This window comes from Hirundo rustica, chromosome 9 (genome assembly GCF_015227805.2).
Source record: "Hirundo rustica isolate bHirRus1 chromosome 9, bHirRus1.pri.v3, whole genome shotgun sequence".
Classification (NCBI taxonomy): Eukaryota; Metazoa; Chordata; class Aves; order Passeriformes; family Hirundinidae; genus Hirundo; species Hirundo rustica.
The window spans coordinates 24003175-24025612 of NC_053458.1; the positions used below are offsets into that span (position 1 = coordinate 24003175).

General features: G+C 47.6%; 2 protein-coding genes across 7 annotated transcripts in view; one reads left to right on the forward strand and one right to left on the reverse strand.

Moving 5' to 3' along the window:
- Window positions 1-13009, forward strand: part of SMG7 (SMG7 nonsense mediated mRNA decay factor) — a 52718-nt gene extending 39709 nt beyond the window's left edge. For 2 of the 5 annotated variants that reach the window (XM_040072618.2, XM_040072619.2), the window contains exons 15-23: window positions 993-1137; window positions 2351-2739; window positions 3493-3858; window positions 5332-5481; window positions 7872-7952; window positions 8523-8682; window positions 9918-10088; window positions 10201-10352; window positions 10841-13009. In XM_040072618.2, the coding sequence (XP_039928552.1) occupies window positions 993-1137; window positions 2351-2739; window positions 3493-3858; window positions 5332-5481; window positions 7872-7952; window positions 8523-8682; window positions 9918-10088; window positions 10201-10352; window positions 10841-10954 (1728 nt within the window). In that variant the 3' untranslated portion in view covers window positions 10955-13009. The remainder of the gene's footprint in view (window positions 1-992; window positions 1138-2350; window positions 2740-3492; window positions 3859-5331; window positions 5482-7871; window positions 7953-8522; window positions 8683-9917; window positions 10089-10200; window positions 10353-10840) is intronic. The other 3 variants (XM_040072620.1, XM_040072623.2, XM_040072621.2) reach the window with 3 other exon arrangements.
- A 1120-nt stretch (window positions 13010-14129) lies between these two features.
- Window positions 14130-22235, reverse strand: NCF2 (neutrophil cytosolic factor 2). 2 transcript variants are annotated; one of them, XM_040072997.2, is made up of 15 exons: window positions 22061-22235; window positions 21538-21620; window positions 21117-21225; window positions 20773-20907; window positions 20357-20464; window positions 19805-19864; window positions 18956-18999; window positions 18612-18753; window positions 18266-18328; window positions 17826-17904; window positions 16669-16712; window positions 16009-16160; window positions 15825-15936; window positions 15443-15605; window positions 14130-14265 (listed from the first exon to the last, which is right to left on the reverse strand). In XM_040072997.2, exons 1-15 carry the CDS (start codon window positions 22232-22234, stop codon window positions 14168-14170), a joined length of 1566 nt encoding a protein of 521 aa, XP_039928931.1. In that variant the 5' UTR covers window position 22235; the 3' UTR covers window positions 14130-14167. The 2 variants fall into 2 exon arrangements, with proteins under 2 accessions (XP_039928931.1, XP_039928930.1); XM_040072996.2 differs by having other exon boundaries at window positions 20773-20910.
- Window positions 22236-22438: the final 203 nt, after the last annotated feature.

The following is a 22438-nucleotide window of genomic DNA, read 5'->3' on the forward strand; positions in this document are numbered from 1 at the left end:
GGATTAGAATGCATCTATCCCTTTACTACTGTAATTTGGCAGAAAAGAACTGTCCTGTATCTTTCAACTCAGCAGCACTGAATGTCTAAATAAACCCCACGCAGTTATGGTGTGGGGGTTATTGTTTGGTTTGGATTTTTTTTTTTAATTTGATCCCTGATACAACCCTTTCTTTCACTCACCTTTGAGGCTTGGTGTCAGGTCTGCTCCTGGGCCCTTTCTGTATTGCCCGGGTTCCTTGCTTGCTGTCTTTTTCCTGCCTGCTCCATCTTGCATTCCAGGCAGTTCTGCCGAGCTGAACAGAAAGGGAAAGTAGTCTTCCCCTCTGTCTTCCTCCCCAGGAAGACCCAGACCTCGGGAGACTCAGAATAAGGTAAACATTACATTACATTCTTCTCTCTGCCTTTAACTGGTGCAGCTCTTTTAACAGAACACCCTGCAGTTACACAGTAAACTGAATGAGGTGAAGCACTCCTGCTGTTTGTCTTGTATGCTCTGGGTCAAAAGAATTCCATAGGGAGGAGTTTGTGCATATGCATCACTGTATGGATTAGGCTGAGAGAATTCCTCAGGAAGAATGTGGCGTGTTTGTTTTTTAAGGGGCTGCAGGTAAGTAGCATGGCTTAGGTTGAAGCAATGCCCTAGGAGAAGCATAGTAGTATCTGCACTGTTTTTAAACACGGCAGGTGAGCAGCGTGGTAAGTTCCTTGGATGGTGTGAGATACTGTGTCTGCTTCTCACTCTTGTGCTAGAGAAGGAGCCCCTTGCATCTTCTGAGTAAATATCCTTGAGTGCTTTTGTGAGGTGAGAAGTGCCTGAGGACATGCAGGGTAATCTGTTTGAGGTCAGTGAGGAGGGCTCTGTGTTGCAAACTTCTCTCAGTCACATAGGGAAAAGAAAATAATTGCTCAATCTGAGAGTTTAATTTTTGGCTTGAGACATGATATGGTTAATGTGGAAATTTAGGCTCTTCATACTTTCTTTTGCATCAGGTGAAATCCCAGACGGAGATGAGGAAGACTCCGGTATCTGAAGCCAGGAAAACACCTGTAACTCAGACTCCGAGTCAGGCCAGCAGTTCCCAGTTCATCCCTATTCATCACCCAGGAGCCTTCCCTCCCCTTCCTAGCCGGCCAGGTAATTTGCATCATTCTTTTGAAGCATCATTTATTGTTGACTGAGAAAAATCCTGTAATAGTGGCTGGTACAGCCTCTGGAAGGTAGGGGCTCTGTTAATGAACATGGGTTTTCCTGTTGAACATCTTGTCAAGTAGTAAAAAGCGGCATAGCAGAACTGAAATGAGATAAATAAGATTCCTTACGCTTTGGAATCGAGGTTTGTCATGAAATCTACCACCTGCCTTCTCGTTTAGTGGGTATGAGATCAAGGAGCTTCACGCTAGGCTCTTGTAGTTAGTCTGAACATGACAAAGCTTTCTGCTAGCACTGCTTCTGAAGCATTCCCTGTGCTTCAGACTCCATTGCAAAAGATCAATCACACTGCTTGCTTTAAAACTCACTTTCTTTTGTAGTGGTGCTCATGTTTGAAGATGTAATTTGTGTGCTTTTACTTGCTGCTCTTGCTGCATTGTGTGTCCCATTTTGCTGTGGAGTCTGCCTGTCTTACCTAGCGATCCATGTTTGCTCATGGAATAACTGCAAGCTCTGTCTTCCCTGCACCTGTTACCTGGAGCTCCTCAATATAAGACAGATGAACATCTTCCCTGTCCCAAAGTTAGCATAAAAAATGGCCTGTGAGACGCAGAAATAAAGTTTGCCTTCCAAACCTGGGATTCCTTTCTACTGGGAAGGAATTGATCTTATGGATATGAGGATTTGTTTGGTTGCCATCTGTCCCTCTCTAAATTGATCCAGAGACTGGTGATCCTCTGGGAGGAGGCAGTACACTCACTGTATCGATTGCTTCTCTTTGTTCCTGCAGACGTTTAGTCCCTGAAAATGCATTTATTTGAAGGGGGGAAACTTCGGGGTTAAAGCATCAAAAACTTAAGAGCAATGAAGGGAAAAGGGATCAAAAACAGCAGGGAGACTTGGGGGCAGGGAACACAGGGATGTGGAATCATGACCCTCAGATACTGCCATGGCTGACCACTGTTAGTGCCTGGAATATTGCAAGAAAACGCCAAAACAAACTCGGAATCCTAGTGTGATCACAGCCATGCACGTGCCAAGGTGAGGAGGGAAGGACACTGCAGTGCATGTGTGCAGATTAGTGCCTCCTTTACTTAAGTGAACAGCATAGGAAGAGAAACCCCCGCTAAAAGTTTTCTGGAGGGAGTTGTATACTCTGCCAAATTGTGACTAAAGGTACATTTTTCATCTTTTCCAGGATTTCCTCCTCCAGCCTATGTTGTCCCCCCTCCTGTGGCTTTCTCCATGAGCACGGGGTACACCTTCCCGGGTGGCGTTTCTGTCCCAGGAACCTTCCTCCAGCCCACAGCTCACTCGCCTGCAGGAAACCAGGTGCAAGGTGGGAAACAGTCCCACATTCCTTACAGCCAGCAACGGCCCTCTGGACCAGGGCCAATGACCCAGGGACCTCAGCAAACACCACCTCCTTCCCAGCAACCCCTCTCATCTTTACCAGCTCAGGCAACAGCACAGTCCGCAAGCCAGTTACAGGTCCAAGCTCTGGCCCAGCAGCAGCAGCAGCAGTCCCCCACCAAAGCTGTTCAGGGCCTGGGGAAGAGCCCGCCACACCACTCCGGATTCCAGCAGGTAAACTTGGTCTGTGCTACATGCTGGCCTTTATTTAAAAATAAGCGGCAGCATTCAAAACTTATCTTCCTGGATTACCTTTCAAATTTGTCGTTAAAGAATTTTTTGATTGTGAACTTCTGGGCAAATTTGAAAATGAGCTGAAGTTTGGTGGGTGTGAAACATATGATGCTGTAACTGAAAGGAAGGTATGTATTGGAATGGAATGTCTTTTTTCTGTCATCTATTTGCTGTGTGTTTCTGATATAGACAAGGTACGGAGGAGGTATGTCTATCTCAGGCCTTTCTAGTTTTCTTGTGTGAGTCTTGGTGAGGACTGAGTGTGAACCTCCACCTGCATTCTCCTTTTGGTTAACTGGTTGCAGTGTCAGTTCCCTTACAGCTCTTAGTTCCTTTGCTCACCTTGTGCTGGAGAAAATCTCCCTTCTGGCAAATCTGGACCCAGTGGTGAGACCCTGCTTGTGTTCTGGGCAGCAAAATGCTGGCTCAGTACCTTACTAAAGGTTTAGTTTGTAGGCTTTTGGGTTAAAAGGTACTGGATAGAGTAAAGCTTATACTTGGCTATTGGTTTAAAGCTTGACTAGAGAGCATGAGGTGCTTACAGAAATTGCTTTTGATGAGTAACACAAACATTCCACAAACATTCTGATTTGCTGTCATGCATGAGCCAGGCTGACAGCTTGGCTGGAGTTAGGCATTCGGGTGACATGAATTGTTCCTCCCTGCTGGTGAAATCCCGTGTCTCTGCCTCAGTATCCACAGACAGACTCATCGAAGCAGCTCTGGAACCCCCCTCAAGTCCAAGGCTCCCTGGGGAAGATGATGTCTGTGAAGCAGCCCTATTACCTGCAGGCCCAGGACCCTCTCAAACTCTTTGAACAGTCATTACAGCCTCCTGTGATGCAACAGCAACCTCTGGAGAAAAAAATGAAGCCTTTCCCAATGGAGCCATATAACCAGAACCCCTCAGAAGTCAAGGTGCCAGAATATTACTGGGACTCTTCCTATGGCATGACTGACAACAGGGTGATGACCCAGCAGTCGAACATGGACCGCAGGGGGAAGCGGCAGGGGGTCTTCCACTCTGAGCAGGATGCTGTCTCCAGGATGACCTTTGAGGTAAGATCTGTGCTACAGGTGGGGAAAACTAAGGCTCTGGTGTTCCTGGCAACTCTTGGCATTTCTCTGTTTCAGGAATGCCCTGTGGTCCCAAGTAGGTCAGTGTGAACTTTTAAAAAAGAGATCTGAGTGTCAGTACGTGGGGTTCCAGCACAAAGTATGAATTCCCTGTTTTAGTAAGCTGTGTGTAGGATCACTCTCTTGAAGATTTGGTTTCAAGTAGATGTAAGTCTTGTTCACTGTGGATGTGACGTCCATCTCTGTGCTGTGTCTGCCAGGTTGAGAAACATGGCAGCTTTAGGCAGTTTTAGGGAAGATTCTTGTCTGGCAACTGATGAAAACCATAAAAGCACCCAAATAATTGCAGTTGAATTGTTACACTTTAGGTGCACTCTTAACACTGCTATAGTGAATTGAATGGCTGAGGCTGCAATAGGTTGAACAATCAAGGATGGTAGGAGCAGTCTTGTCTTGGATTTGTTTGTTTGTTTGTTCTTCCTGAAAATCCCACAACACTGAGAGAGCTAAATGGCTTCCTTAGCTCCCAGTTGCAGTAATGGAATACTTTACTTCTGTTTATGTAATTGTGCTTCGTGTTGCTGTTTATAAACCCACCAATCTCTGTTATTTATTAACAGCCCTGGAGTAGTGTGTGAGTGCTTTTGGTGACGTTTATAAGGAGGCTTAAACAGAGGCCTTTTAAACCTTTGGCTGGGTGTGCCTTTGTAACTGCACTCAGGACATGGAGAAAGTCAGCTGATACCACTTGGCTCATTCTTCTGGGAGAAAAGCCAGACAATGTAGAGGAGTCTGCCCCTACCCTGATGTCAGGTTGTGGTTTTTAGCTGGAGACAGGGTCAAAGCCTTGTTCTCAGTCCTCAAAGGGAAACCATACCAAGGTGGCAGCACATTGTGCTATAGAGAGAAGCTATGCCTGTGATGCTTGTGCTTTAAGCATCCCTCACAGAAGTAAAGCTGTCCAGTCTGACCAGCACTGAGCTGATTCTACTGGCCCAGCTGGTCAGCTGTGTGTTGGCATAGCAGCTGTCACCAGTGGAAATAAGTCTCAGGGGATTTAAACTCCACAAGCAGAGGAAAGAAGAAGATGCAAACATAATTCTACTTGAAACCTAAATTACTCACAGGTCAGCTGTAGAAGAATGATTATAAGATTTTGTTTGGTGTCCTTGTACATGGAAACAGGTTCAGTTTGTGGCGTGGATGCAAGGGGAAGCACATGCTGCACTAATTATGGCTCCCTGCTGTCACTTTGATGCGTGATCCTCTCCCCGTGTGCGTTTGGCCGCATGGCTGGTGGTTGTTTCTGCTCAGAGTTCTCTCAGTGTGTGCCTCAGCACCATTCTCACCTTACCCTCTGCATGTTGTCTTCTGCCTTCCTCTTGCTGTTCTCTCTCCTGCTCTGGCTGTTCTTTCTGCCTTCTGTTGTCTCACTGTGCTCATTTCTGTCACTAGGACCCCAAGAGCTCCCCTCTGCTTCCTCCGGACCTGTTAAAGAGTCTGGCTGCCTTGGAGGAGGAGGAAGAGCTGATTTTCTCTAATCCTCCTGATCTTTACCCAGCTCTGCTGGGGCCTCTCGCCTCTCTTCCTGGACGAAGCCTCTTTGTATGTATTTGATGTAATACTGCTGCTTCTCACTCTTAACTGGCATCTCTTTCTTCTTTGAAATTATAAGAAATGTGAAATTCCTTTCTCTCCCCCATCCCTCCTGTCCACTTCCCTGCCTCCTTTGAGCTAGTTTTCACAAGGGTGAAAACTACAGCTTTTGGGCTGAATCCAGGCCTGCTAATTTGTTCTGAAATCAGAATAACTGTGGGGTTTTTGTAAGTGCAGTCCACAGGAGCGGGATTGATGCATCATGATACATCCTTTAACGCACTTGCTCTTCTGCAGTTGTATGGGTTTAGTAACCAAGGGCGGGGGGGGCACTGATGGGGTTGTGGGGAGTCATCAGAACAAGGGTGTAGTGACAGGACAAGGGGGAATGGCTTCAAACTGACAGAGAAGAGGTTTAGATGAGATACTAGGAGGAAATTCTTCCCTGTGGGGTTGGGGAGAAGCTGTGGCTGTGCCTTCTCTGGAAGTGTGAAGGCCAGGTTGGATGGGGCTTGGAGCAGCCTGGGCTAGTGGAAGGTGTCCCTGGGCAGTGGGGTGGAATGAGATGAGTTTTAAGGCCCCTTCCAATCTAAGCCATTCTACAATTTTTGATATGATTCTGTGATTATAATCTGTATATAAAAATTCCATAGAGGCAGGGGGATTGCTGCCCTATTCAATGCCGAAGAGATTGAAAAAAGAGAAAGATGGCTTTGGAAAAAAATAGCAATTAACTGGATAAATACACAATAACTCTTACAGAAATACTGTAATGTTTGACAGAGGGTTTTTTCCCTACACTTTTTTTTATTAAACCCTTCCTATTTCACTAGCTGGGGAGTCTCAGAGCTGCTGAAATTTTTAATTGCCTCTAAAACTGCAGCATGCCTTTCTACTATGGCTACAAGCATGTTCATCAAATCGTACTCATTCAGATTAGTAGCTGTAACAAAGAATTATTTCTGACTACTCAGAATCTCTGATTATCTTCCTCAGTTATTTTGCCTGCCATCCCAAGGAGCCAGTTGCAAAATAGACACTCATTTCTGTCTCATTAGATAACTTTGCCAAGAAACTAATAGCTGCTGCTTTAGCAGCTTCCTTTGAAGGTCCTGCTGTTGTGTCTGCTGACAAATGGAAGGAAATCCTTTGCTGTGCAAGCCGTGTGGATGCCAAGTGGGAATTTTGTGTCTTTTAAAACGTGCTTTCAAAGTAATGAGCTGTCACTTTGAAAATCTAACAAGCTAGGGGCCGCTTGCCAAGAAAATGAGGCTGTTTGTCTTAAGTTTGCAGGATGAAAGCAAAAATATTCCAGGTACCGTGACTGTGTTAAAGACAGGGATGCTCCTTCTGGTTTTTGTGGTTTGAATAATACATTTAAAAACATCTGGCATGGTGAGCTGGTGAGAGTGCAAGAGGGGGCTTATTTGTAACAACACTACAGCTTTTATTTTAGTTCACACACACTTTTACTTGTGGTTTTACTAATTCTGTGGCATTGTGATTCAGATCATAGATTTGGTGATGTTCATTGTCTACCAGCCAAGCTTGGTAATTTTTCTTGAGTTTCTGTTGGTGATAACTTAGCTATTCTCTAAATAGGCTCATTTCAGAGACAGTTTTTCACTCCTTAATCATAGTAAGAGCCAAACAGAAAGACAAGAAATAATATGCTGGAAATAACAGCTGTGTGAGAGGAAGGTGACATGATGATGGAATAAAGGTTGCGGTCCATAATATCTTTACATGGAAGTAAAAAGTCCAGGGGAGTTTTGGAACTTTTCTTTTAAACATTTGGGTTGGGCTTTTTTCCTTCCTCTCTACAAGTAATTTATAATGGAAATGAGGGAGGGCTAAATGACACTTGGAGTACTAAACCGAATTTAAAAAGCACTTAGCTGCTCTCACTAAGAAGTCTTTACAACAGGAATGCTCTCAGAACTGAAAAAATATTCTGTCAGTAGCCACATACAGGAGTCTGATCTTGTCCGAAGGAGTCCCCGTGTCCCTGGGAGGGATCCTGTCTCACTTGTACAAGGTTTTCTCACTTGTACAAGGTTTTTCAAAACCATAAGGTATTTTTGGCAGGAGTCTCCCCCTTAGATGTATCAGAGTATCAGACTTTGCATTTGAAAACCTCTTCTGGCAGTGGGGTTTGTTTGAGACTCTCAGCTATCGTGTTTGTTGATTTGTAGATTGTTAATTACAGGTAGTAGGAAAACTACTGATTTTTTTGCACTTGTTAGCTTGCCTCCCCTGTCCTCCAAGGTGCTGGAGCTAAAGTGCAAGACAAGTTGCATATGTGACCAAAACCACTTTGGCAGTTTCTGATTACACACTTTCCTCCTGGTCCCTACACTGAGCGCTAACTACGCTTTTCCCCTTTTTGGTTTCTGAAGAAGTCCCTGCTGGAAAAACCATCGGAATTGATGTGTCAGTCATCATCTTTCCTGTCCCTCAGTGGCTTTTCTCTAAATCAGGTGAGTGAGAACCAGAATCCAACACCTTTTGCTATTTGAGCTTGTGGTTAAGCCAGTGGAAAACCTGAAAGAAATCTCCAGGAATGTGTAATTTCATTCTGTATCAACCTTAACATTTGCCTTTATCAGTTTTCTTCCCAAATTAATCTTGGCTATATCTCTGCAGATGTACTTTTGAATCTTGCTGAATTTATGGGCCGTTTGCTCTCATTGAAGTCATGAAATTGATTGAAAAGGTGCATCTCAGGGTGCTGTGGTGTGTAGTGTTTTATTTCCAGAGCAATGAATTACCTGTTCTCTTTCAGAGAATTGAGCAGGGTCTTGATACAACTTTTCTGAGTATTAGGAATCTGAAGATTTTGTGAAGACTTTGCAGTCCAACCAGGAGAAATCTATTCTGATTCAGAATGTGATGGACTTAGTGTTAAATTTAAGGGTCAAAGAAGATGGGGCTGGGAAGTAAAAGAGGAATTAGGAAATATTTTGAACTATAATTGTTTCCTTTGTACAGTCTCAGTGTTTGAAATAAATCTAACACATAAGCTCTTACGTTGTTTTGGTTTTTTTCAGGAAAGATATCCAAACAACAGCATGTTCAATGAGGTATATGGAAAAAACATGAATACCAGCACAAAACCAGAAGTCACCCCTTCAGTTGCCCATCAGGAGACTTCACTCTATTCTCTCTTCGAAGGGACTCCGTGGTCTCCATCCCTTCCAGCCAGCTCAGGTAATCTTGGTATGGCATTTCTTGTGTCTAGTGATTTAAGAGGATTTGAGTTAATTTTAAACCAACTGCAAGTTATATGTAACTGGAAATTTAAAAAAAAAAAACAAACTTGCTTGACAAGGTCTCTGAAGGTTTCTGTTTTACCTTATGTATCTTCAGAAATGCGAGGGGATTCTGTAATTAATATTGTGTAAGAACCTGGATTTTAATTTAAGTAGTTGAGCAGGATAAATGTTGTAGGAGGTGATAAATCCTGAAATCTCTTTAACTCTGTTTCCTGACAGCCATTTGGGAGTAGTGCTTTAACTCAGATATCCATATACTTTGTGTTGCTATTTTTTTGGAAAAAGTAGGAGGAACTGGATTTCATAATGCAGATATTTGAAAGAGAAGCTGTATGAGGGAATAGTGGAGGAAAATACAACAGTAGTGGGTTTTTTGCATTTGGTTTTTTACTGTTAAGCTGCCCATAAAGCAAACCAGCTTCTTTGTTAGTAATTATCTTAAAGGCATAAACCACAACCATGATGTCATAATTTTATTCTCAGAGTGTGAGAGAGGAATTAGTTAAATAACATCTGCACTGGATGAGATGTTTGGTGGGACTTTGGAACCAACCAGGAAAAGCTGTTGTGGGTGAAATGGAGGGAGTTGCAAAGTGCTTTTATTCTAGCAGGATTTTTTTGGCTCACATGGCTTCAACTCCCTCTCCCTTCACCTCTTCGTTGCTTCTGTTCTGCCTGTGGACAGCCTGCTTCATGCTCCCTCTCCTCTTTTGCTCACTATTTGGTTCTGGTCTGAATTGTTTTAAGACTCACATAAGTGTAAAACATTCTCAGACTTGGGAGTTGAAGTTGTAAACTTGCAAACTCCTCGAGGTCCTATTTAATTTTTCTATTGGTTTGACGAGCTTGGAGACAGTTATTCTTTGAGTTTGAGACAAGTTCTTCAAGACACATGAGGAAAACTGGCTTTGCCTAGCCAGCCCTCATGAGGTTTCCTGGGTTTTGTTTTTCTGGTAAGCCTGAACACAGTCATTCTGTTATTTTAAATTTTTCACTCAGAATTTAGGAATTTGCATTACACTCGTGTAATGGAGGGAATAAAAACTACTGACCTTCAGCATTGTAGCAAACTGGGTGATAGCAGAATTTGCAGCAGCGCTAAGAAGTTCAAAACTGGAAGGCTCCTGCTGTTTCTGCTGACCTTTTTTCCTCTTCCTTTGTAATCCCTAGATCATTCAACACCAGCCAGCCAGTCTCCTCATTCCTCCAACCCCAGCAGCTTGCCAAGCTCCCCTCCAACCCATAACCACAATTCTGTTCCTTTCTCCAACTTTGGACCCATTGGGACTCCAGACAACAGAGAGCGGAGAGTCACAGACCGCTGGAAAACAGATAAGCCAGGCAAGTGCTGGGTTCCAGGTTAGCATGGAGCTGTCAGACACCGTCTTCTGGTGATGTTTGTTTTGCACTGGTTTTGCCATGTCACTTTGAGCTTGTCTTTCTGCCTTTTTAGCAATGGGAGGGTTTGGTCTGGACTATCTCCCAACAACATCATCCTCTTCGGAGAGCAGCTGGCACCAGTCCAGTGCTCCCAGTGGTACCTGGGCAGTCCAAGGCCCTCCTGCCATGGAGGACTCCTCAGCTGTGCTTATGGAGAGCCTGAAGGTGGGTTTGGCTGGGGCTGTGCTCAGGGACGGGTCTGCAGGCTGGACAATCGAGTGATGAGCATTAGCCTGTTGGAAGCATCACAGTTCAGTGCTGGAAGCCCAAAGTTCTTCCTGCAGATTCACTTACACAGGCAGTGTGGGAGGTGTCACCACTGCAGGAAAATGTCCAGTTCTTGCTGGTTTTGAGATTTGTGAAACAAGCCCAGGCTGACAGAACTGGAAGAAATTCTAACATTAGCTTTGTCTAGTCTAAAATTAGTAATAGTTAGTGTGGGATGAATTTTTATGGTAATGAGGATTCTGGAGGAGGATGAAGTTCTTCCAAGAAGCCTGTCTTTAGAAGGTTGTCTTTGAAGCCTGGTTAACTTGTGATAAGCCAGGTATGAGTGGTAAAGAGGGATAATATAGAACATGGTGTCTGCTTTCCCATCTGGCAGAAGGGCTGTGTAATGCAAGGAGGTGCTAGTGTTGGCTGTTTGTTTTTAGTCCATCTGGTCCAGTTCCATGATGCACCCCGGTCCCTCGGCCCTGGAGCAGCTGCTGATGCAGCAGAAGCAGAAGCAGCAGCGTGGACAAGGTGCCATGAATCCGCCGCATTGAGACAGAGGAGACAACCCTTACAACGACGGCTCCATAAACCATGGCATGTTGGGTCTGTGGGACTGGCACACACAGTCCTGTGCAGGTGGCAGCCCTCTCTTCTGTTCCTTGCTGTCAGGAGGGCGTAAGTGCTCCACCAACCCACTGAGTGTGCACAAAACATCTGCAGTGCAAGCAAACAACATCAGGAACTCTCCCATCCCCCGGGCCCTTCGGAGGGAGAGAGGAACTGCTGTTTGGCTCACTCAGTAACCCAATATCACCGCCTCTCACCTTCTCCATTGTGCATGTCCCCAGCCACATGGGAAGTAAAAGCTGAGAGTAAAGGGCAGATGGGAGAAGCCAATGAGAACTTCTCAATCCTTTTCCTCTCTTTGAGGAGATACAATAGGAATCCATTAATGATTGCTTCGCTGACTGAGAATGTAGTTGAAATTACTCCTAAACATCTTTATGACTATCTCAGTAGTAAGATCACACTGAATTCTGTACACAGATGTGCTTCATAGTCAGTGTGTAGCAATGAAAGCCCCGGTTGCTGCTCCGGTCACAGTGGGTGGTGACGAGGTGGGGCTCTGTATCCTGGACTAGCAAAGGATTTCATGAAAGAGAGTCTGGCACTTGGCATCGCTTCACCCGGAGGCTTTGGGTGGGTTAGAGACTCCAGCATGAAATGCCTTTCTCTCAGTAGGTGTTTGAGCTATAAGGGGTGACATGGGGCATCGCAGCACTCTGCTGAAAAGCAAGTTAACTGCTATGGGGTTTTAAATTAATGTGTGATTCCTGTACATTTTACTGTAGCATAGTGGCTAGCCCCACAAACGGCAGGCTAGTCTGTGCATTCACAGCCTGACTCATTTTAATAGGTAGGTAGAAAGCTTTCAATGGGTTTTGTTTTTGTTTTGTTTTGTTTTTGTTTTGTGGGGTTTTTTGTTTTTGTTTTTGGGGTTTTTTTTGGTTTTTTTTGGTTTTTTTTTTGGGGGGGGGGGTTGGTTTTTTTTTTGGTTTGGTTTGGTTTTGTTTTTTTCTCTTTCCATCCTCCCATCTTTGCTGAACACTCGTAGTTTCATTACCATGGCAGAAAATAATCAGGGGTCCAGCAGGGCTGGGTGAATCCGACAGCCAGCCCAAACAGCATGGGGCATCCGCACAGCCAGTGAGGCACAGGTCGGCTCTGCAGAGACCTGTCCCAGCTGCAGCCCCAGGCTTTCAGTGCCAGAAACAAATCCAAGGCACCCATGGACACACGGAAACAGCACGGTGCTGTTCATAGATGAAAAGGTGCAGAAGGGAAAAGGAAAAAATGTTTTATTTGCTATTTATTAGGGGGAAGGCAGACTGGAAGTTTTGTTAAAGAAAAGGACAGCGTTTTTGTTAGATTTCCCAGGGAAGTTACAGAAACAGACTCAATGTCCATTTGCTGTTTTAGCAGTAGGGGTTTGTGTGATGATTCAGGATCTCTGGGCTAGAATTCAGCTGCAGAACAAAGCACACGCAGGAGCCGAAGTGACGCTGGAGTCTGGGCAGCCCCAGAGAATACAAAAAGGGAAGGCGGAGGAGACCCAATACCCTCAGGGGTATGAGAAGCTCCCTACGAGCTACACCTTAGCAACATCACTGTTCCGTGTTGCATTTCAAAGCTGTATTTCCTTTAACAAGCCCAAAAAGTGAAGTTCCCACCTGGTGGTAATCTAGCCCACCGTGTGTGTCCCCTCCAGCCCTTCCGGTGTGTGTCCGAGCTGTGCGCCCAGGCAGCTGTGACATTCCCGTGTTTGCACCGTCACTGACTCTTGCACCCCAGACGAGCTAACCAGGAGCACCATCTCACTCCCGGCCGTGCCGGCTCCCGGCTGCACCGTTCCACTTGTGCATGAGCGCCCGGCCTCGGGAATGCGTCTGACCCCGCCTGCCCTCCAGCACCTGGAGGAGCAAGGGAAGGGGCCCCCAACAGAAACTGGTTTGTGTTGTAAGCTTTTTTTGTGTTTTCTGTCTGTCTGTGCAAGAACTGCAGCTGCCGAAATCAGCTTTGCCTTTAATTAAACCATGTTCTCTCCATCCAGGTCTGTGTGTAGCATTTATTTCCTGTGTGGCTTGGCTTCAGGCCCTTAAAAGTGCATTACTTTTCTGTAGAAGCCAGAAGGATATTTGAAGGGGGTTTTTTTTATAATTTGAAAGAGACCTAAATAAATTACAGCGATTTGGCTTGGGCTTGGTACAGATAATTTGGTTGTGGTTTTGTGCTGCCTGTGTAGTGTGTTTTACATACTGAACCAAATATGTAGGATGGGAGCAGCTTGAAAAACTCCTCCCTAGTTGCAGACTCATCCTGGTGCACTGTACACTTCATGTGTGCAGATGAAGGGCACAGATCCTTCTGCCGCTGACTTGCCTGCAGACCAGGGTGTTCAATGCTTCCATGCTTCTAGGTATGTCACAGGAAACTCCAGAGGTGTTCTGGTTTTGAAATTATAGGTGTTTATTGTCCCCAGAATAAGTTCCTTTAAAAATAAATGTGATATTTAGGTTAATGGGGCAGTGAGGTTTTCTGGACTTGGGTGATAGAATCCTGAGTGGAAAAGCCCCTGCTCCCTTAGCACCTTTGGAGTAAAGCTCTGGGATTCCAGGCTGTCTTTCTAAGTAACTGTATCTTCTGACTGATCAGGGGGAACTTTGAAGCAGGGGTCTCAGCCCTGAAGAAAATGTGTCTGCTTTTATTCGTGGGAGTTTTAAAGTCCCTGTGAATTTGAATTGTGATTTGGAGCAGGTTGAGGCTGTGTGATGTCTTCTAAGATCTTGAAGTTGGCACTAATGTTTTAAGGAAGCAAATGCTTTCCTGGTCTATAGCTTCCTGAACTCACTTCCCCTTCAGAATCTGCTGGCAGGGCTGTAAATGCAGGTTACACCACCCTCTTGTGGGTGTTCCCAGCTTCTGGCAAGTCTGTATAAAAGCTTTTTTAAGGATGGGGGAACATGGCAAGTCTCTTGGCAAGCACAGGACTTAGGAATGAATGTATTCCTAACAGGAATTAGCAGCTTCTTAACAAGTTCCTGTTTAAGAGAACAACGCAAAAGGTAAGAGAAAATATAAAGCTTTTAATACAGGTAGCAGTAGCATTTAAAGTTCATTTTCATATGCAGGGATTAATACGCAGACTACATAATGGCAACAGTTGAATCACTAATTTCTCTCCACAACCTCATGCTCTTCTGAAATCACTTCTCTGGGTGTTCGGTGTTGGGCTGTTGAACAAACGCAGATGGGAAGATGCCAGTCCTCCCCTTGCATTTGCCTTCAAACCAGTCTTCATTCACTGGAAGGGAAAATTGACACAATTCTTATAACCCTAGGAATGTACAGGAGCCTAATGTGCTGCAGACAGGCCTGAGATCACCGTTTTATGGTGCTTCTGCTCGTAAAACTTGGAGCCGTGCTAGACCCAGCAGGGAGTGGAATGTTGAGGAAAGGGAGGAATGAGGAAGAGAGCAAAGTGGTGTAAGGTAAGAAGAAGTATCAAATGGGGGTAGGAAACTGGATCAAAGTAGAGACCAGGGGGCTTGGAGACAGACTGAGTGTGGAGAGTGAGGAAATTAACTGAGACCTTGGTCTGTCCTCTTCTGGATACATATGAAGTGTTTTGTCAGCTGTTTCCCATGTTCACATAAAAACCCTTAAACAAACCCCCAAAACCTCTGCTACCCTGGGTTCAGTAAAAGCCTATGAGCTCTGGCAGTTTTGCTGTGGGGCAACCAAATGAGGCAAGAACCAGCTTTGTATGGGGAAATACTTTACTCAGCAATGAAGGGAAAGGTAGGATTTCGGGGTGGAGGGGCATCATCAGTCTTGCGTGGTGCAAAATCTAACCTGTCAAAGGTTAGATGGGAGACTGATTGTGTACTGCTCCAAAGCCTGCCAGCTACCACAAATTACTGACATAGCTACAGATAGCAAAATAAAAGGGGGTTTTGCCTTTAAAACCTATTTGTGATGTTTTGATTTCACTCAGAGGTTCAAGTGAGATGGGGAACATGCCATGTGTATGTAATTTTTCATTGATCTTCTTGAGATTTAGTCTGTATTTAAGCCTCAGTTCCCATGGAAACACTAAGGACTAATATTGACCAACTAATGGAAGATTGTACCCTTAACAAGAAAAGTAGATGAGAAAAGGTTGCAGGTGGAAGGCATGGGAGTGAGAGCCTGCCCCCATTGAGGGGATGGCAGCTAAAATGAGACCATCTTTCTCCTTGAAAGAATCCACAGTGATCAATAAGTTAAAGAGCCCAAGTGTAACTCCTGCCTTAGATGTTTGGGAGGGGTGTTGTGGTAATGGGAGCGAGTAAAGTATGTTGTAAGAAGTGTGGTGTAACAGGGACTTGTGGATGGGAACCCCAAGGCAGAGCTGGAGGGGCTCTGCTGCCACACCACCCTCCCTCTCACCAGAGCTGGGGGTTCCCTCCCCTCTCCTGTCCCAGGAGGAGCACGATTACCTTTGGATAAAATAAGGATCGTATCTCCTGCCTCGAACTCCAGGTCTTCAGGTTGGGTGGCTTCGTAACTGTACTGAGCTACAACACGGCTTGTTCCCATCTCCCCCGGTGTTGCCTCCTGCGGTGACTGCTCTGGTTTGCTGTCTGGTACAAACCCTTCTCCCTAGGCAGGAAACAAGCTGGTGAGGACACGACCACCTGCTTTCCTTTCTCTACCAGGGCAAGAGAGATGAGCTCTGCTTCTCCTCTCCACTCCCTCTTTGCTCCTCTGCCTTTCATGAGGTCGCTGGCTTCTGTTGAAAGCCACAGACCCATGCTTGTGGCAAGGAAAACAAAGGCAGGAGGGAAGAGAAGGTGGCTGTCCCCTGTAGCTGTCACTGACCTCTGTGCCATTGCACCAGACTGTCAGGCAGTTGTTCTTGCTCTGGCTCCAGGCCACCTCCACATTCTCTGCAGTCAGAGTCACCGGCTCTTGGCCCTCCACAGGCTTGTACCTGGTGTGCAGGGGATGCAGGTGAGGAGCCCTGGAACACAGCCCTGGCTCACTGGGGCTGGCGGTGCCTCACCTCATCTCCGTGTGCTCGGGCTGCAGCTCCAGCTTCTTGCAAACCACCTCCAGGAGCTCTCTGTAGGAGAGGCCTCGATTGACTCTCAAGGCAACTGTGAATTTGTAATGCACCTTGAGGATGTGGGGGCTGCAGACAGTTGGTTCAGCCTCCTGCAGGCATGAAATGGGATGTCACCTTGTGTGGCTTGGCAGGCACAGGGATGTGGAAACTGGTTGCCCGAGTTAGATTGTGCCTCCCAAACTGTGCTTGGATATTGGCTGGTTGGCAGCCCCAGGCTTGTCTCAGGAGAAAGCTCAGTAATAGATTAGGGACTTGGTACTGAATTATGGCTTTGGGGTGATAAAATTAAGAGCTGTGTCCGCCCTCCAAACCCCTCTTGAGTTGGAATTGCTCTGTTTTCCCATCTCTTCCAAGTGCTACATTCTGATGTGCTGACCCTACCCAGGAGCATGTACATTCCAGCCAAGCTCTCTCCTGTTTCTCCCTTCTCAAGTGCCTCAGATTGACTAAGATGACAGTCATGCAATGGCTCTGGTCACAGCCCCAGGTTCACCCGGGGCCTGGAGAAGAACTTCCTAAAAGCAGCCCTAAGTCTCCTGGTGAATGCAGATTTGTGTAACCAGCAGGATCTCGGGGTCTGCGCTCGCAGGACATTACCTTTGCTGTGTCTCTTGGCTGTGCCACAGTAGCAGGAATGTAGTCTGGGGAGGAGGAAAAAGGTGGCTCAGGAGGTGGGATGGGATAAGTGTTGTCTAAACACATAGGCAGACCTCCTGCAGCCCATCATGATTGCCAGCAACACCAACCAACCCTGGAGCCAGCTGTGGTCCCTCGAATGGATATGACATCTGCCACAGGGGTTCTTCTGTAAGATCTAGATACAACCACTGAGCAGAGGTTTTGGCTCTGTGCCTTCCCTCTTGCAGGGATGGGAGCATGAGGGGTGGGATGTCTTTCATGAGTGGGTTTGAAAAAGATAACCATGTAGCTGCTGGCTTTAGTGTCTGCTCTTCTGATCTCCCTAGGTCCACCCTGAAAACCAAAGGCCATCCCTGTCCTTCTATGGGGCTGTAAAGCTAAACTCAGGCCTCCAGGCAGGGTGATTTCGTGCACATTTGTGGAAGCCTCTTCATGAGGATATGATTTACATTCTGGCACTGCTTTGGCACAATTGTGCTCATTCCAGGAAGAGCCTGAGCTACACTTTGAACATGGTCCCACTAATAGATGAGATGGTTTTTGGTGCCTTGAAGGTGATGATTGTAGTTGTTGTGTCCATGAGGCATTTGTCCTTAATTCCATGAGCCACAGCCTTCTTCTGTGTCAGCTCTACCCATGGACTCCTATGAGGCTGCTGTCTAGGTGACATGATCTTGGGATGTGGGACACTGGGTAGCACCAACCAGGAATTCCCTTCATACAGCTCCTTCAAGCCTAGCTCACAGCAGCACTGAAACTATCATGGATGCCCTGCTTGAAGGAGAAGCTTATAAGGAATGTTTTACTCCAAGCTGGTTCTTGGCCCATTCCTATCTCCAGGCTCTTTTTCTCATTAGACACTGTGCTAATGGAGAGCATGGAGGGACTTGCTCTCCTCAGGGACCCCACAGACACTATTTTACTCCATCCTCAGCACTGCAGTGGCTGTCTCTGCCTCCTGCTCTAACATCGCCTCTTCCTTGACTGGAAATGGGGCCAGGAATGAGATGGAGATGAGCCCTAGCCCTTGTCTTAAAGGGTGAGAACATGGCATCTCAGCCTGCTGTGGGTGATGTCACCCTGTGCTCCCCATCCCTTCAGCTCCCCACGCTGACCTGGCGCCTGCCGCCGTGGCTTCTCCGGCACAGTGGAGGTGGGTGGCTCAGAGATCTCAGCTTCCACAGAGGTTTCTTCCTGTGCCATGGGAAGAAGACAGTGCTGTTAGTCCCACCCTTACTGAGGGGCTGGGGTGCTGCTGCCTTGTGCAGATCCCTTCCAACCCGCTGTTTTCCCGAAGTCTGTTTGGGATCTTGAACTGGGGAGGGGTGACTTTGCTATCCGTTATCTCCCCAGCATTGCCAACCACCACTAGGGTGCCACCAACACGGATTTTGCAGATCTCTGAGTTCACGATGAGGTGACCGTGAGCCAGAAGAACCCCAGCATCATAAAGGGAAGGGAGTCACATATATGGGTCCTACTGGGAGGCAGGTGTTGGGTGAATATGTGGAGATCTGCCCTCCCCACAGCACCATTTCTTCCTGGGCCTCCTCACCTGGATATGCAGCTTATTCTGGAGCTCCACAGGCTCGAGGAAGTTGCAGGGGACGATCCCTTTCTGCAGGGGGAGGAGAGATGAGTAGTGATTGCTCGGCAGGAAAGCAACCCACTGCTGGAGGGCACAACTGGATGTGTCCTCACTCTCCCCTGCATCCAGGAGGCTTGAATTTTAGTTTCTGCAGGTTGGGTGGATTTCACTGAACCCTTTGGCCTAAGCCAGGGTGGACATAAGAGACTTCAGTCAGAAACTTAATTAATTACTGTTGGCAAGCCTCTGCCTCTGCAGAACCTCAACTGTAATCTGCTGTCTGCCCCTCCTGTCCAGCACACTCCTGTCATACCTTTCCATTGAACATCACTGTAGCCCAATTATCCTTCTCTTTCTTCAGGACAAAGACAATGTTTCCTGGCAGGACCTGCAGCTCCTCAGCAGTCTCGGGAATGAACTCGTACATGACACGGTGTGGTTGCCCGCTGAGGACCCTGGGTGTGGGAGCAGTGGACAGGTCAGGAACGTTGGCAATGCTGTTGTTTTACCTTGTAGGGAGAATCCAGACCTCTGCCTCCATGTTTCTACATTCCCCATTCCCCCTGAGTTCTGGGTGCTAGCTGGATGCTCGGTTGCGAGAGTGCAGGATGGGATTGTGCCTGGCTGTGTGGGTTATCCATCCTTTATCCAACTAACCTGAGAATTTCTGGGGTCTTGGGCCTGGGTGGAGGACCAGAGGCCTGCCAACAGGAAGACAAAAAGGAAAATACCAGTAATCCAGAGAATTTTGTTTGCTTTGCAGAAATGTTCTGCAGCCTTTTACCATGCCTGCCCTCACCCCAACACTGTTCCTTCCTCTACATGCAGGTGCCTGAAGTGCCATGAGGAATATCACTAGCTTTGTTCCTTCTAAGGAACAGTTTCCACATTCTTCAACATACAGTTGGTTGTCAGAAGCACAATCTTCTTTTCACTTCTGATTTTAGTTTCAGTTCACGGAGGATTGAGACTGTCAACACCTGTCTGCATTGAAAAGGTTGTAATTTATTTTAATCAATGGTGCTGTGCTTCCCCATATCCTCCCAAAAACCTCCTGGAAAAACACTTGCCACGTTTAGGAATGGGAAGATGCCACTACATCATCGGGAAAATGGCACAGGAAATGCAAAGGAGTTTTGGAATGGGCAGGAGGGTGCAAAGCCAGAGCAGAACTGCCACTGTTTCTCTACTCAGGCTTAGGCAGACGATCCCTAATGAATCCTTGAGGGAGGGTCAGAGACAGCTCCCTGAAGGGAGCCATCACCCTGCCCACTACTTCCCCATGCAGGGAATCAGCTTAACCTCAGCCACAGCTGTGGGTAGGTTTGGGATGAGCTTCCTGATGCTCAGGAGGGAGCAGCTGATCTATGGAAGCAGTGCCTGCCTCCTTCCCGCAGCGGTGGCACAGAGTTCAAGGTGGTAAGGGTGCTGTTTGCCCCCCAATGTGGATGACAGCCACTCCCCATCATCCTGCACTGAGTATGATGTTCACTGATGGAGTCTTACCTGTGGCTGTAGGGGAGCAAATCCTGAAAAATCATCCTTGTCCACCACAGATGCCACCACCTAGAGCCAAAGACAAAGAGTGACTTGGTGCCTGTAGACCTTTCTCAGACCTCTGATCCCTACCCTCCTCCTTTGCCCTTAGCCAAGCAAAGCTCCTCAGGATTCTTTAAGTTCAGGAGGGGCTATGATTTTAGGCTAAGCAGCTTGGACTGCAGGCTGAGTGCCACTGGCACCAAAGCTTCCCTCTCAGCTGTGGTAACTTTTCTGCTCTTAGCCTGGCTGCTTCTGTGGTTTGAGGCATTATAACCTAAAAGTTTTTGTTTTAATCACAAATGTTGAAGAGAGCCAACGTGTATTCTTGCAGACTCCGTTTCCCTCGAGATCCTTCTGTGCCATCCCTCTCTCCATGTCTGGGGGATCCCTGAGGCAGAGACCAGCTCCCTGTCTCTGGCTGCCTACCAGGCAGCAGCTCAGCGGGGTAATGAAAAGGCAATCAACAGCTCTTCTCAGCCCACAGGCTTGGCCTGAATAAATAGTATAGATCCTTCTTACCATTGCCTTTCCCAGGTAGTCCTTCTTCTCCAGCTGAGCTACTTGCTTCTCATTTGGCCTGAACAGCTTCCCTGCAGGAATGGCCACCAGCTCACAGTGCTTCTGCTTCTGTAGCACAGAGAAGTCATGGAGACTTTGGAGATGAGAGCAGGGACTGATGAATATCCCTTCTGCTCTGGGCTTGGGGGCTGCTCCATAAAGCCAGAGCACTATCACGACAGCCCAATCCCAGCCCTGGTATGGTCTATTGATATTCCCATCCCTGCCTCCCCAGTGACCCATAGCTCTTCCCACAGACTTGTGTCCCACTGCAATATCTATTGCCACTGCATTTTAATCCTGCTAAAAGGTGGATGTGCTGTCAGTGGGACTTCCCTCCCTGTCTCTGTGGGGCTGTGAGACCTGCTCCTCCATACCAGGATGGCTTCCATTGCCCTGTCTATCTTGTTGTGCTGGAGCTCGTTCTTCATGCTTATGGCCAGGGTCAGGTGCTCCTCTGCCTTCTCCCAGTTCTCCATTGTGGCATACACCAGTGCAATGTTGCAGAGAATCTGCTGGAGGGATGGGAGCAAAAGAAAGAGCTCTTGGAGCAGCCGGACTGCTGCCAGGCGGGCAGGAAAGGAAAGGACAGTGGGGCTGTGGCACTGCACCTGCTTGCTTGGTTTTGGAAGGTACAAAGGTAGGCTGGCTGTCTCCTCTTTAGATTTCTCATGCTGAGGAACAGAACTTTGGGATCAAAACTGGTGGCCAAGTGTCTCACCTCGCAGGCAAAGAGCCGGTAGCGCAGCCCCAGGATCTTGTAGTCGATGAGTTGGTTGCCCCGCAGCTGGGCCAGCGCCTCTTTGAAATCCTCAATGGCCTTTCCATGGCTGTGGAGCAGAGGATGAAGGTGTCACCAGCTCGTGGTGGCAACCTGCCTGCCTCTAAGCCTGTACTCAGACTTGGTGAGTTCAGTCGTGTTTCCTCTCTATCCTTGTAGTGTCTCAGACACCCCAGGGGAGGAGGGAGGCTCTCAGGCTCATGTTAATCCCAGGACTACAGTGCTGAAGAGTAGGAGCCTGTTTGACCCTGAAGGGTTTCAGTCTGGGCTCTGGGGGACCAACCTGCCTGGGCCCATCCTCAGATGAAGCCTGGCATCTTTGTAAGTGGCAAAAAATGAACCTTGAAACTCTTCCACTCACTTCTGCCTCTGGTAAAACACAGTCCCCCGCTGGAAATAAGCCACTGCCAGGTGCTTGTCACAGCCGATGCTCCGGGTGAACGCCTACAGAGATAGGAGTGGGGCAAACGGGGGGTAAAAAGGGCACACTTTAAAAAAACTGAGGGTGTAAAGCAGTTGCCTTAGCTGAGTGGCCTGAGCTGGGCTCTGTGGGCTGTGTCTCCCTGCAGCACTGGGCATTGGCTGGGGGAGAGCCTGTACCAGGCTCCTGGGGTTTTTGAGCTGGAGCCATCTGCCAGCATGGTCACCTCCTGGTGAGAGGGAGAGTGAACAGTGAGCCGTCTTTCACTGCTGTCTCGCCTCTGATTCACTGGAAGAACAGATTTGGCAGCCTAGGGCCGTCCCCCTTCATCACAGCTTTAAAAGGCCCCGAATCCATCCCTTAGACCATGATCTTTTTAATTCCTTCCTTCCCCACCATGTCCACTTATCTGAGCAAGTCCCAGACGGGAGAGGATGAGCGGCCCTAGAGGGCCGTACCTTACCTCCTCCGCCTCCTCCAGCTTCCCCAGGACGAGCTGGATGCAGCCGATGTTAAAGCAGATTTTGGCAGGGGGGTTCTGGACGGCCGTGAAGGCATCCAGAGCAGCACCCCACTCCTTCCTGTCCGCTGCACACACTCCTTCTTGCCACAACCGGATCGTCTCCACCAGGGACATGGCGTGGTGGGAGTGGGGTGTGGGATCCCCGTGTCGTGGGTCTCGCCCCTCTCCCTGTCCTTCCTTGTGGCGCAGCTCGGCCTCTCCGGCTCCCTTCAGCCGGTACTTCTGCCTTCCCCCCGCCCCTGTCACAAACCTGGCAGGAAGTGGCCTCACTCGCATCACCAGCCCCGGGATGGGGAAGTGCGGCTGAGGCTGCCTCTG